This window comes from Neophocaena asiaeorientalis, unplaced genomic scaffold (assembly GCF_003031525.2).
Source record: "Neophocaena asiaeorientalis asiaeorientalis breed wild unplaced genomic scaffold, Neophocaena_asiaeorientalis_V1.1 scaffold43, whole genome shotgun sequence".
In the NCBI taxonomy this organism is placed as follows: Eukaryota; Metazoa; Chordata; class Mammalia; order Artiodactyla; family Phocoenidae; genus Neophocaena; species Neophocaena asiaeorientalis.
Genome location: NW_020173674.1, coordinates 24500 through 37740, shown reverse-complemented (window position 1 = coordinate 37740; position 13241 = coordinate 24500). Strand labels below are relative to the sequence as shown.

Here is a 13241-nt window from a genome sequence, read left to right as displayed (position 1 = left end):
CGCGCGGGGGAGGCCGGGACGAGGCGTGCGCGGCGCCGCGGGGCGGGGCCTGGGGGGCGCGCGGAGAAGGCCGGGACAGGGTGTGCGCGGCGTAGTCTGGGCTGCGCGCGCCTTAAAGTGGCGAGCCCTGGAACAGCCCCCCCTCTAGGACCCAAAGGCTTTGCCGCCAAGTGAACTTGGGCTTCAAGATCCGACTCGGTGATCGTCCGACCTCTGGGCCCGAATCGCCCCTGAACCGAGCGGCGAGCCTCGCTTCTTGGGCCGGAATTCCCTGTAGGAGAGGACCTCAGCCCCCCACCCTTCCATCACACGAACACCAACACTCCTCTTGATGCACAGAACGAATGAGATGTCCAGGAGAAAGCCGAGGTGGAAAGGATTTTGCAACCCTGGGACCACTTGGTTTCTAACCAGGCGTTTGAGTGCCTACTGCATGCGAGGAGCCGGGATGCGGGTGAACAGGACCCAAAGGTCCTTGCCTTCGTGCAGCTTATGTGCCAGAGGTGAAGACCAAGAAAAACGGGCAAACGAGACGACTTTAGGCATAGTGTTGTGATCGAATAAGAAAAGGGGCTTGATGGACTGCAGGGAGACCTGAAGAAGTGCCATTTTTGCTGAGACCGGTTGGTAAGAAGTGAACCAGGAAAGGATCTGAAAGAAGGTCATGGAAGGTAGAAGGAGTGGCCAGTGCAAAGGTGGGAATGGCCGTGGTGGGAGATAGAAACGTCATTGTTGTGGCTGAGAGAAAGGGGAGAGTGGGGAGGGGAGGTCAGGATGAAGGCAAAGCCTGGTCATGTGCGGTGACTTCCTTGCTGTTTAAGCAGGCACACCTGTTGGTCTGGCCTGGACTCAGTTTACAACTTGAAAAGCAGAGATGATAAAAGTTCCCATTTCAGTGGATTGTCAGGCGGACTAAATGACACACAGCAAATGCTCCATTACGTTGGGTGGTAACTTATAGTCCATCCACTGGGCAAGAAGGCTTTGTTGAGTATCTACTTTGTGTCAGGCCCCTTGTCAGTGCCCAGGTGCAAAGTCAAGAAGCACTGGCTCCTACCGTCCCCACTCCCCTTACGCTCCCACTCCTCTTCTTGGTTTCTTGTTTTTTTCGGAGTGCTTCACCCCTGCGACTTCTGCACTGCTCGCTGGTTCCAGGCACTTTCTAGGCACTGATCTCCACTTCGTTCCGTCGGCAGTAACTGGAGCCGGCCTTCGCACCGAGTCCGCTTCTTAGCCGCACCGCAGCCGGGCGGGCCGGGTCGGGCCTCAGGACCCGGGCGGGGTCGCGGCGAGGAGCCTCTCTCGCCTGGGAAAGGGCCCGTGAGCTCTCTTCACAGTTAGGACCTGAAGCTGCCTTAGGCGGGAATGGTTGCGGGAGTGTTTGTCGGCACCCTAATTGACACTAACCACCCAGGGGTCCCAAAAGCAAAGGGCTCGCCCCATCCCCAAGCCAAGCTGTGGAAGAAACGTCAGATCCTTCCTTTCCCACTGCCGCACCCCCGCGGCCCGGACCTCGGCCGGAAGTCGGAGGGCCTGAGGCGGAAGGGGCGGGACCGGAAGCCACTTCCCGCGAGTGTGCCACGTCAGAGGAGGTTGTAGCCGAGCCGGAGACGGATCCCCGGGTCGGAGCTGTACGGGATGGCGGACTGGGCTCGGGGTGAGTGCGGGAGAGCCGAGGCGGATGGCGGCGGGGCCCGCTGGAACCGACGCCGCTGCCCGCAGGAGCCGCCTTTGCCTGCCCCCCGTCCCGCTGAGTGGCCTCGTCCGGGAGACCCTGGGGGCGGGCGGCGACGGGGCAGGGAGGCCGGGCTGCAGGCAGCAGCGCGGTGGAGGAGTCCCTGGGGCCCTGTGGGCGCTCCTACCCAGCTGCTCCGTGAAGTTGCGGGGTCCGGAGGCCCGCAGTCCCCACCCCTGCGAGATGGTTCTGTCCGGGACCTCGGCCGGGCCGCCTGGTCGACGGGTCCCGGAGGCTAGCCCCCTCGGAGTGGGGGCTGCGCGTGATGAGAGGGCCCAAGCAGGCCGCGTACGGACTCGGGCTCAGGGTGCCCCACTTGCCCCCCGGGAGCCCCTCTTCTCATTTGCCAAGTGGAATGCTGATGCTTGTTTCGCTGGGCTGTTGTGACCTTTAAGGAATTAATGGATACAAGGGGTTGGTAGGACGCTAACGCCTCTAATTTTGGGGTCTGTACACATTCGTGGTTCTTAGGGCTGTGCTCCTATTAGATAAGTCTCATTGATGTATCTGGGCCAAGGCAAATATGCACTCTGAACTTTGGGGGAGGCAGTTGTCATCCACCCGATAGGATGGTAATTTTAAATCACCAAGCCCAGCCCCTGTCGTGGGCCAGGTCTCAGCAAACACCATGCTCTGGGTGTCATACAAGGCCCTGTGTGGGGTGCAGAAGTGAGCAGACCTAGGCCCTGCTCTTGGGATCAGTCTCAACCTTTGTTACTAAGGCTTTCCTAAGGCTTTACCAGAGTTCACTGGTTTTCTCTGAGAACAGGTTCTGTGTACGTCGCTGGTGATATCCATGGAGGGATGGTACAGGTTCTGTCACAGAATGTCAGGAAGTGCTGGTTGGACTGAGCCCTTTGGAGGTGCCTACGCATCCCAGCCTGCATGAGTACACAGAACATGTGCTCACGCACACTTGTTTATACAGCCTGTCTTGTGTGTGGAGTCCACGTGTTGGATCCTGGGTTAGGGCGGGACCTATTCAGTAGACTCAGGAGGGCCCAGTACCTCCGGACACCCGACTGGGCCAGATGGGATTGGAGTGAGAGCCCTGAGGCCACAAAGGGCTGAGGTGCAGGCGTCCAGGGGATGCTCGTGGGTGGATGCATGCCCTCAACCTCTGTCTTTGCTTGCAGCTCAGAGCTCCGGCGCTGTGGAGGAGATTCTAGACCGGGAGAACAAGCGGATGGCTGACAGCCTGGCCTCCAAGGTCACCAGGCTCAAATCGGTCAGTGGTGGTCCTCTCCTTTTGCCTCCACCTAGCATCCTGGAGGGGGTATCGGAGGGAGGGTGAAGACCTGGAAGGGTTTCAGGTAGTTCCATCATCCTTGTCCCATCTGTGGCACACTCACTTGTGTGCGGCCCAGGTGGCATTTGGATCTCCTGACCTCTGCTGGTCTTGCTGGGGGTCAGGTGCTGTCCGCTGTGTTTGTCCTGGCCTGACCCTGCCTCTTCTGTGTTCTGACCAGCTGGCCCTGGACATTGATAGGGACGTGGAAGACCAGAACCAGAGCCTGGGCGGCATGGTAAGGCCCGTGTTTTGCGAGTGTCACGGTCACCTCTGCTCCCCACCGCCTGCTGTGCAGCCCCCACATGTGTGTGTGTTGTGGGGTCGCTGCCCCTGTGTGACGATGATGGGATTCCTTCCTCAGGACACAGATTTCACGAGTGTGACGGGCCTCCTCACAGGGAGCGTGAAGCGCTTTTCCACAATGGCACGGTCTGGGCGAGACAACCGGAAGCTTCTGTGTGGTATGGCCGTGGGCCTGATCGTGGTCTTCTTCATCCTCTCCTACCTCCTGTCGAGGCCAAGGACGTGAGCCAGTGGGAGCTGGCTTCTGCGGGTGCCTCGGGCAAGCATGGTCCGCCTCTGCCTGGCGTCCTGGGCCAGAGAACTTAACGACAAAATACTCCTTTGAAACGACGATTGTGGCTTAGGAATCTTGTTCCTGTGTGGCTGGGAGCCTCTGACCCAGTGAGCTTGTGTTAGCTGGTCCCATGTGTGCAAGGGGCCCATCTTCATGGGGTAGCCAAGGCCCACTTCCTCTGCCACCTTGGGTGCTAGAAGCCCCAGCAGAGTAAGGTCCAAGCAGAGCAGCTGGGAATCCTGGACACGGTCACCTGTGAACAGCAGCTCTTCCCCTGGCCCTCGAGTTTCTGAACATCTCAAGGCTCTTCTACGCTGTTCTTGTCTGGATAAGGCCACGTCTGGTATTTGAGATGCTTGGAGCTGACGTGGGAAGGGGGTGTGGCGGTGAACCTCAGATCATCGCTGTCACCTTCAGCCGAGTGTTCTCAACCCAGAGATGGCAGTTGCTCCTGCCCAGAGCCGCTGGGCATCCGTGGACCAGTGGAAGTCAAGGGTCCTGCCGAGAGGCCTCTTCCTGCCTTCCAGTCCCACAACTGAAGCCCGACCCTCAGGGAAGGGCAGGGGTTGTGGATGGAGTTGGGAACTGCAGCCTTCGCTGAAAGCATGGGGCTCACATTCTGGTGATCTCCCGGCCATGTATCCAGGTGCAGAAAGTGATACTTTCTCACGATTCAAGATCTACCCAGAGCACCAGAGATCTACTTCCAGGAGACCAGATCTCTGGAAACAAGTCCATCTGGCATTTCAGAGTCAGGCAGGGTGTGAGGAGGGACTTTCGTGGGTATAGATGGAGGCTTCCAAGTAAGGGCTCTTCATAGGACCTGTAGGTCAGTTTCTGAGGGTCAGCGAGCAGTTCCCACCAAGCCTGGCCCTTCCACTGTGGTGTTTGCCCACCTCTCCCTGGGCCCTCAGCGCCCACTCGGTCAGTCCCCTGCTCACTCGAACCTCGAACTGAACCACAGGCCGAGCCAGACCAGTGGCTTCTTACCCCACTGAGACCTCAGTATCCTTGTCTTCACAAGAAACACTTGTAAGAAACGAGTCACCGGCTGTGTCCTTCCCTACCCTTGTTCGACCTTCTGGTTTCCTAGTCAGCCCCCCTTACTCCCTGAGGGCTACTGGCTCACCGTCCGCCTCCCCGCACGCTCGTGCCACGCGCGGTCACGCGCGCCAGCCGCATCTGCTGCCCCACATTGCTGGTCTCTGGCCCCGGGCACCGCGCCTCTGGTGCCGCTGCTGCGCCTGCCCTCGTCCTCCGCCCAGCAGGCTGGCTTCAGCTCGCACGCTTGCCTTGGTGCCCTCCCTTCCACTGTACCTGCGACCTGAGTGCGCCGTCTCGTCCAGTGTGTGCTTGTGTCTCCCCCGGTGAGACTGCCTTGCTTGTCTCCGTGTCTCTGGGGCTTGGCTGTTTCCCTGTCCTCCTGGACGTTCCTTCGCAGGTCTCTGGCCCTGCCTTGACCCTCAGCGCCCTGTGCGCTGCGGCTTTGGCTTCGCCTGCTTCTCGTCTCACACTGAACCTTGTCGCGGGCCTTTGTTCTCCGGTCACCAGGCTCAACAGCTGCTCAGGCAGTGTCTCCCTCTGGTTGCCGCAGGCCCTGCAGATGCGCCCAGACCTGAGGTCCGCGGCCCCCACCTTGTCTGGGCCTGCTAACCTTGCTTCCTGAGAACGTGGCTCAGCCGTGGCAGCCTTCCCCCCGCAGATGCTTTTATGTGGTGTGCCCCCTTGTCTTGCCAAGGCAGCCAGGAATTTAGACTTTGCCTTCAGGGTGGCACCCCGGCTGCTGTGTTCTCTCCTCAGGTCTCCGTCTGTGCCTCCCCACTTCTCCACCTCCACGGCTCTTTGCAGCCCTTCCAGCTATTTGGGGGTCTGGGCTCTAGTTTCTTTCTGGTTTACTTTCTTGCTTCCTACTCTCATCGTGTTAGGTGAATTCCTGAAGGAAGCATGGCACCCCTGCTGCCGCTGTGTCGGCAGGGTTTCCTGTGGGGCCTTCCCTGCTCAGCCCTGTACACTGAGCACCTAATCCTGTGGGTAAGTGGGGTTTGCCGAGGTTGATCCCGGAGACCATAAAACAGAAGGACTTGGAGCCTCCCTCTGTGCCAGGTGAGGATGAACTGCCAGGTTCTATCCCATAATTCATGGACAACACATTTAGCAATAAAAATTTGGAATAAAGAGCTTCGTGATGAAGTAAACCCATAGCCTTTGGTGTTTTCATTTCCTTGGGGGCTTCAGATAGCTTTGTCTGGCACTGACTCTGCTCCGTAAACTGGCCGTGGGCACCAATGGTCTGGACTCTGCTGCTTTCCTTCTCCTGGGTCCCTTCTCCCCTCCTCACTCATCCCCTCAGGCGGGCGGACGTGAGCTCACCGCTTCCTGTCGCTGGACCTTCCTTTGCGCGAGTTTCTGTGACTCAGGTGGGGAAGATGATAGCATTACCTCTTCAGGATTAAAGGGATGCAGGTGAGGTGTTTAGGACAAGTAGCCTGACACTGTCACAGCTGAGGGAGGGTCAGCAGCTGTGCTATGCTTAGTGCAGCTGCAGCCCGCGGTCCCACGGGGGTGACAGGGCTGCCTGCCCAGGGCTAGGGTGAAGGTTAGACTTCATTCCTCAAGGCTGGCCTTGGACTCCAGGGCATCCTCTGGAAATGCCCCTCTTCATCACAGCTCAGACACCCCCTTCCCTGCAAAGAGCTTATGCTTCCCGTATTATCTTTGATGTTTAACAGATCACCTTCAAATGTAGTCACTTAAAGTTGCAGGAATAGTTTATGTCTCACGGTTACTGCTGGAGTTTGAGACAGAGTGGAGACAGTTGTCTCTGCGATGTTAAGGTCTCCGTTTGGAGACAAGAGACTGGCACTGCCACTTGCTGAAGGCTCACACACGTCCATAGGTCATTGCTGGTGTGAGCTGGGGGCCCAGCTGGGTTCACTGTGTTGCCATGTGTTGAGCTTCCTTACAACATGGTGGCTGGTGTGACGGTGAGCAAAGAGAAGAGGGACGGCCAGGCAGAAGCTGTTTTCTTTGTATGTTGCATGGCCTGGCTTCAGAAGTCACATAGCATCACTTTATTCAGGACGGTCACAGGCTCTAGATTCCAGGGGAGGGACACAGACGCCATCTCAGCAGGGGAGAGGCAGTCACACAGGGAGAGGACCACATGGGAAGGGACGAATGCAGGTGTGACCGTCTTTGGAGGATACAGCAAGGCGCGGAGGGCAGCGCTCAAGGCAGAATCAGAAGGGCAGGCATAGCAGCGTCTGATGCTCCTGAGCCCTCCTCTCTGCTCAGAGCCCAGGCCCTGGTAGCTAGGGTGGGACCTGACATGGGCTGGCATGATCGCCTGTGGGGGCCTCTTTCTGGAAAACGTTAATCCTCCCTCAAGGCAAACCATCGCTAACGGAATCCGTGATTTATTGTGTATCTGGGCACAGCAGGAAACACATTTAGCAAATGGGAAAGCATAGAAAAAAGAGCTGGTCACAACTGTCCGAGCAAGCGTGCTCTGCCCTGCAGGGCCAGGCCGGCTGCAGCCCAGCTGGTAGAGGAGCCGCCCAAAGCCCTCAGCTCAGGGAGTCTGTTGTTGGGGGGACATGATGTGCAGAGGCTTAGCGTGACGGGTGGGGCGGGGCCAGGGCTATTCCACGTCCACGACCAGGGGTGTCATGTAGTCAGAATGCTTGATGCCAAAGGTGACGATCGGGGCGCAGGGCTTGGTCACTGTCACCTGGGAGAGGAGAGGCTGTGAGGGGCCGGCACCCCCGCCCCCGCCCTGCAGGCTCTGCCCTCACTGGGGCCGGGGCTGCTGTACCCGCTAATCCCCCGGCCAAGGTGACCAGCAGGAAGCCCCTCTCAGAGCCTGGTGTGTGGTGACACTCGGCAGCGCTCACCGTCACCAGTGTTTGGGGACACTGGGGACACAGAGCCTGCTGACTGGGGAAGGCTGGTGCTGGAACGCACAGTGTTCTGATGGTGCCTGGCCCCCGTGACCCTTGCAGGCTTACAGGCCCGTCCCCACCCCACCCCTCCGGGCCGTGCTCTTGCCAGACCTTCTCAGGGCTGTGGGCTCCTGGTCCTGGCTTGAGGGTCTTGTCCCCCGGGGGCTCCACTCGGGCAGCCATGGTGTACTGTGGAGCCTTGAACTTGGTCACCTGGACATCGGTCTGGCGGTAGGCTGCGGGACCTGGGGTCTGGGAGGTGAAAGAGGCTCACACAGGCTCGGCCTGCCAGGGCGTGCGACCCCAGAGGGCAGGGGCTGGCATCAGACACTGGGTTTCAGGCCCCAAGTCACTGTGTGTGTCAGGGGACTCTTCTGTCTCCAAACGATGGCCACACCATGTGACAGTACCCCAGTGCTGCGGGGCCCTTCTCTGTGTGGGATGTCACCTTCCCTTCAGCCTTGCCGTGGCAATGACACCCCAGTCTGTGCCAGCCCCAGACTTGTCCCTTCCATGAATGTGTGTGAGAGAGGACTCTTCCTAGTTGCGGACTCAAGGGCCTTGGGCTGGTGAGGTCAGCGGTGCTGTGAGGCCACCTTGCCAGTCTCCCCAGTCTCCCCAGGCTCCCCAAGCTCCCGGGTACACAGGCACCTCAGGGCCTTTGCACTGGCTGTTTCTGCAGCCAGAACCCTCCTCCCCCAAATATGTCCCAGCTTATTTTTCTCCTCTTGTCAGCTGCTTCCTGCATGCCACCGTGCCTCACACTGCTCCTCGCCCCTCAGGCAGCACCCCACTCAGGCAGCACCCCACTCCTCAGGCAGCACCCCACTCAGGCAGCACCCACACACTGGGTGTTGAGGTGTTCGTCTCTTCTCAGCACCATCGGTCTCCATGCCGAGCCTCGGCCTCTTCCTCCTCCTCCACTGTCTGCCCCTCCTCACCTCTGGGATGTAAACCAGTGGGGGTGGGGACAGACGTGTGGCAGGCTCCAAGAGGATGAAGGAGCTGAGAGGATGAAGGAGCTGAGAGGCTTCAGGAGGATGGGGGTCAGGCTGGTGGGTCCTAGGTTCTGGGGGAAGGGGCCCGATGGGCCGTCTCTCTAGGGGGTAAGCAGTGCTCTGCCCGAGCCGGGTGACCCTTGCCTTGTACAGGTCGTCGCTGAAGCTGCCCAGCTTGCTGCGGCCCTTGATGGAGAAGGCAGGCTGGGAGGCCTTGCCGACAGTGTGGGGCCCCATCACCACGGGCAGCATGTAGGCAGCGGGGCCTGTCGGGGGTGCAAGTGCCGAGTCTCAGGCTGGACGGAATCCTGTGCCCAGAGCCTCCACCCCCATCAGGCCAGCCCCCCTCACCCGCCCTGCCCGGGATCCTCGACCCGGTCAGCCACGGGCCATCGGGGCTGTGGCGGACCTGGGGTGCTGTCCACTCGGAAGGTCTTGGTTCGGGCAGAAATGGAGTGGCTGGGCGCCGAGTCGAACACATGCTTGGTAGATTTCTCTGGAAAGTAGTGGCCTGCGGGTGGGGGAGGAATGGTGTGGGTGCTGGGACGGGGAGGACCATCCAGCAGATGCAAACAGGTGCCTGGGCCTGCTCGGGCGGTTCTAGGAAGACCTGCGACGTCGCAGGCCTGGGGCCTCTGGGCCCCAGTGAGTGGTGACCGGGATTGTGCATGGGTGTCCACGATGGAAATGCTGGCTGCAGGGGCTGGGGGGAGGCAGGGGCTGCTTTGAGAAGGAGGGCGAGTCTGACTTGGGCCTGGTGCGGTGACTTTGGCCAAGGAAGGCCCAGGTCAGAGTAGGGCACTAGGGTCTCAGAGGCTGCAGTGGGGTCACAGCTCCACCTCCAGGCCTGATGATATCCTTTCATGAGGAGAAAGGTGGGTCAGGAGGGTGAGGATGGCTGTACCCCTCACACCCTGGCCCTGCCAGGCCTGCAGTGGCCACCAGCAGGGTTGGGCGGAGCGGGGCTGGGGCTGGGCCAGAGTCCGTCACCAGGGCCGGGGGTCAGCGTGGTCTTAGTGCAGTAGCGCCCCAGGATGGAGTAGGCGGGGCCGATGTCCTTGCCAGTCCTCAGTATCTTGGGGTTCACGCTGTAGCGGGGCCCCGGGGAGCAGTTCTCTGCCAGGAGCGTGGGGGCCCCGTGGAAGCTGTAGGCCGGTGCACGCCGCTTGTCGGGCGTGTGCTTCACAAAGCCTGTGGGGCAGGGGCTCTGAGCAGCTTGGAGCCAGACCCTGCCCTTCTCCCCCAGACCCCCCATTGACCCCAGAGGGGTTGATGGGCTGGGAGTCAGGGATGAGCCCTGGCCATCCCTGGGCTCCCCGCAGACCTGGCTCCTGCCCCCTCCCAGGCTCCCAAGCGCTTACCTGTGGTGGGTGGAATCAGGTACTTGGGTCCGGGGCTGCTGTAGAGGGCCATGATGGGTCCCCGGGGGCGATGGGGCCTCCAGGTGCCCACCCATACCTCCTCCGCCATGCCTGGCTCTGTCCACGGATGGAAGGGTGACAAGGTGCTAGGAGGCCTGGGCACTCCACCCCCATCACTGCCTCTGCCCCCACTGAGGGGCAGAACTGCAGGCCACAGCCTCCTCAGTGGGGTCTCGAGTTGAGGCCCAGACTTCAGAGCAGTGGGAGATTCTGCCACACCAACCCGTCCCCCCGCAAGGGGAGGAGCCTCGGAGCCTCGTGGATAAGCCCATGTCTCTTTCAGCGCTCTCGGGCCACCCCACAGTGGCTCTGAGGGGGTCTGCGCAGGTGCTTCCCGCTCAGAGGACCCTGGACGTGACTGGGCAAGGAGCAGTGGGCAAACGTGGGGAACTCCTGGGATGAGACTGTGCCGTGGGCTGAGCAGGGGTCTGCTCTGGAGGGGCCCTCACCTCCTTAGTCCAGGAGCAATGCTCAGAGCAACCTATGGACCGAGCCTTCTCAGAGGCAATCCCGTCGCACCGGCCTTGGTGCCAGGGAGTCCCAGAAAAGGAGCATGGCGAGGAAGGCCTCTCCCTCTCTCTCCTCTCCCCCTGGGGCCTTCGAGAATTGGGGAAGGGGCCCGGCCCCTGAGCTCTAGAATGTGGCTCTGTGGGGTGGTGGGTTCTAGATCACTGTCCGTGTGATGGAGACAATGACCTCAGCCCGTGGAACCCGCCCCCCCGCCCATGCCTGGCTCGGGACCGGGTCTTTGCTCCCTGTTGCAGGGTGCAGGCCAGAGGCGCAGAGGGCAGGAAGGGGACAACTAGGTCCTGGACTAGGACAGTGAGGCCATGGGATCCAGAGTCCGAGTGGCCGAGGAGTAAGGTCCTCAGGGGCAGAGCTGAACCTCCTCAGTCCTGCCCCCGGGGAAGGACTGAGCTGGGGAGACTGAGGCACAAGAAGGCTCTGGCTGTTGGGGATGCTGGGATCCAGGGTGCAGTAGGGCTGCCCTGGTTTGGGGTGGGGGCGGGAGTTGGCATCGGAAGCTGCTGCTCTGCCGAGGGCCCTTTCCCTGACCCTGCTCTCCCTCCTGCATCACGCTGGCTGTGCCCGCCCGTCGGACCCTGGGTGTCCTCGTCAGCATGTCCTTCTTGGGGCTCCGGCTGGGGCCCCGTCTCTTTCCTTGGGTGACTTCTCATCCCCTGGGCCCGTGTCATGTGTGCTGTGCACATTTATTGTCTCAAAGTGATAACCTTCAGATGCAGAGCGCCAGCAGCCAGCCTCTTGCCCCAGCCCTGGCCACTTCCTCTCTCTGCGGCTCTTTGCCCTCCCCCGCTCTGAGCCCCTGCCCCCGACCTCTGCCTCCGCAGGCCTTCTTGTGTCCTGATGCCTCCCTGCATCTACATGTCTCGCCTATCTGTCTGTCTTGCTTTGCCCACCTGCCTACCAGGGCGTCTGCCTGGATTTCTGTTGGTGGGTCTGCCCTCTGTGTGGGGTTACTTATACGTGTGTGCTCCGCTCACATGATCCTATGTGTGAGCCTGTCGTTGTGTGCCTGAGGGTGGGGAGAGACAGGAGCCGGAGGCTGAGCTGCAGGAGGCTTTGTTGATTGGATGGCTTGAGGATAAATTCATGCACAGGGAAGTGGAAGGGGTGTCGTCGTCATGGTTGCCTGTGCGGCTGGCCCTACGGCTGCTTGGAGCCACATCTGGGGTCCACTAGGCATCGTCCTGACTGCCCAGCACTTGCACCCGGAAGGCAGACACGTGTGGGCCAAGAGGCCTGGGGTTCCCGTGCCCGGTGATGAGTAACTAGAGAGCCACGGCTCCATCAGGCAAACAGGCCCGGGCCAGCCTCTGGGGGGATGGTGGGCTCTGGACATGGCAGCAGGCCCCCTTCCAGCAGCTGGGGAAGCGGGGTGTGCACATGTGTGTTTGCATTTGTGTGTGTGTCAGGTGTGAGCGTGTGCGTATGCATGTATGTGCATGTAGGGGGAGGCTGAGGGCTGCTCTGCAGGCAATGAGGTCTGGGATGTCCACCCCTGCTGGCTGAGGCAGGTCAGGGTGTCTGTGGGGTGCTGGGGTACGGGGTTGCTGCACTGGGTGGGTGATGAGGTGCTATGGCATTTGGTGGAGGGCCTGAGGAGTAGGACTGTGGGTCCTGCTAGGGCTGCAGGCCTTTAGGGAGTGGGGTGCCACCCTGGCCACGGTACCAGCAGCTTGACCAGCTCCGCCTTGTGCATGGGCTGCAGGCCATGTGTGCAGGACTTGAGCTTGGTTACCGCTGCCTTGGCATCTGTACTGACGTCGTACTTGCCCAGGGGCCCCTCACAGAGCTCCTCTGCAGATCCCACCAGCAGCGTTTGCAGGAAGTCGATGAAAAACTCGTTGTTGTCCTTCCCCGTGGCCAGTCCTGTGTTGGGATGAGATGAGGCCAGGTCAGGACTCCTTCCAGCTCCACACCCAGACCTCCCACCTCTAACCTCAGCGGTCTCCAGACCTTCCCCATCAATGTCCCCCTCACCTGCCCCAGATCTTCCTCCAAAACATCCCTCAGCTCCACCTGCCCGCAGACCCCTCCCGTCACCCTAACCTCAGCGGCCTCTTTCTGCTCTGGGTTCCCTAGCGTCACTGAGGAAGGAAAGCCAAGCCTCTGACTCAGTGGGAATTTCCCCTCCGTGTGAGGTTGGCTGACCTGGAGCTTGGATCAGGGTCAGGGTCAGCCTGGGCTGGGCTGGGTTGGTGACATTGGGCTTGGTGGTGACATAGGGGCTGGGAGAGAGGTTGAGCTGGGCTGGGGTTGGGGTAGGGTTGCCTGGGGACTGGGGTCGCCAAGGGCAACAGGGTCATTGTCCACATCTGTGTTCTGTGATGGAGGTGGGTTGGGGTGCCTGGGAAGGTGGGCACCAATCACTGCGGGGCCCAGTGCCTGGATTTCTAGCTTCCCACGTTCCCGCCCATTTTCCCCGACACCAGCCCCCCGAATGTGCTGGAAGCACCTGTCAGCGCACAGACTCAGCACGGGTGCCGAGCAAGGAGAGCGCCACTAGCAGGAGGGCGCCACCCCCCTTCATGGTGGACATGCAGGCTCCTCAGGACTGCCTGGGCCTGCTTTACGCCTCACAGGCACCTGTCCTGGGGGCGGGTCCGACCTGCCCATCAGACCCAGCCAGTGCGAGCAGTGGTGGGGCAGCCGAGGGTGTGTCCTCTCCCCCTGCCCAGCAGTGGTTGCCGAGCAGCAAGGGGCCTGGGGTGCTGTGTGAGGGGTGCTTGGCAAACGTTTGGGGTGAGTGGACAGAG

General features: G+C 60.8%; 3 protein-coding genes across 5 annotated transcripts; 1 reads left to right on the top strand and 2 right to left on the bottom strand.

Annotated features, from left to right (window-relative positions):
• The first annotated feature begins 77 nt into the window (after positions 1-77).
• Positions 78-5780, top strand: BET1L (Bet1 golgi vesicular membrane trafficking protein like). Of its 2 annotated transcripts, none has more exons than XM_024749193.1 (4): positions 78-695; positions 2872-2963; positions 3205-3261; positions 3388-5780. In XM_024749193.1, the coding sequence occupies exons 1-4, from the start codon at positions 665-667 to the stop codon at positions 3553-3555; spliced, it is 348 nt and encodes a 115-aa protein (XP_024604961.1). In that variant the 5' UTR covers positions 78-664; the 3' UTR covers positions 3556-5780. The 2 variants fall into 2 exon arrangements, with proteins under 2 accessions (XP_024604961.1, XP_024604962.1); XM_024749194.1 differs by having other exon boundaries at positions 78-1657.
• Positions 5781-7243: 1463 nt separating this feature from the next.
• On the bottom strand, positions 7244-10012 carry CIMAP1A (ciliary microtubule associated protein 1A). Of its 2 annotated transcripts, XM_024749420.1 has the most exons (6): positions 9904-10012; positions 9533-9733; positions 8952-9053; positions 8687-8808; positions 7656-7796; positions 7244-7333 (listed from the first exon to the last, which is right to left on the bottom strand). In XM_024749420.1, exons 1-6 carry the CDS (start codon positions 10010-10012, stop codon positions 7244-7246), a joined length of 765 nt encoding a protein of 254 aa, XP_024605188.1. The 2 variants fall into 2 exon arrangements, with proteins under 2 accessions (XP_024605188.1, XP_024605190.1); XM_024749422.1 differs by lacking the exon at positions 7656-7796.
• A 1648-nt stretch (positions 10013-11660) lies between these two features.
• On the bottom strand, positions 11661-13015 carry SCGB1C1 (secretoglobin family 1C member 1). The gene is made up of 3 exons (XM_024748511.1): positions 12964-13015; positions 12156-12354; positions 11661-11694 (listed from the first exon to the last, which is right to left on the bottom strand). The coding sequence occupies exons 1-3, from the start codon at positions 13013-13015 to the stop codon at positions 11661-11663; spliced, it is 285 nt and encodes a 94-aa protein (XP_024604279.1).
• Positions 13016-13241: the final 226 nt, after the last annotated feature.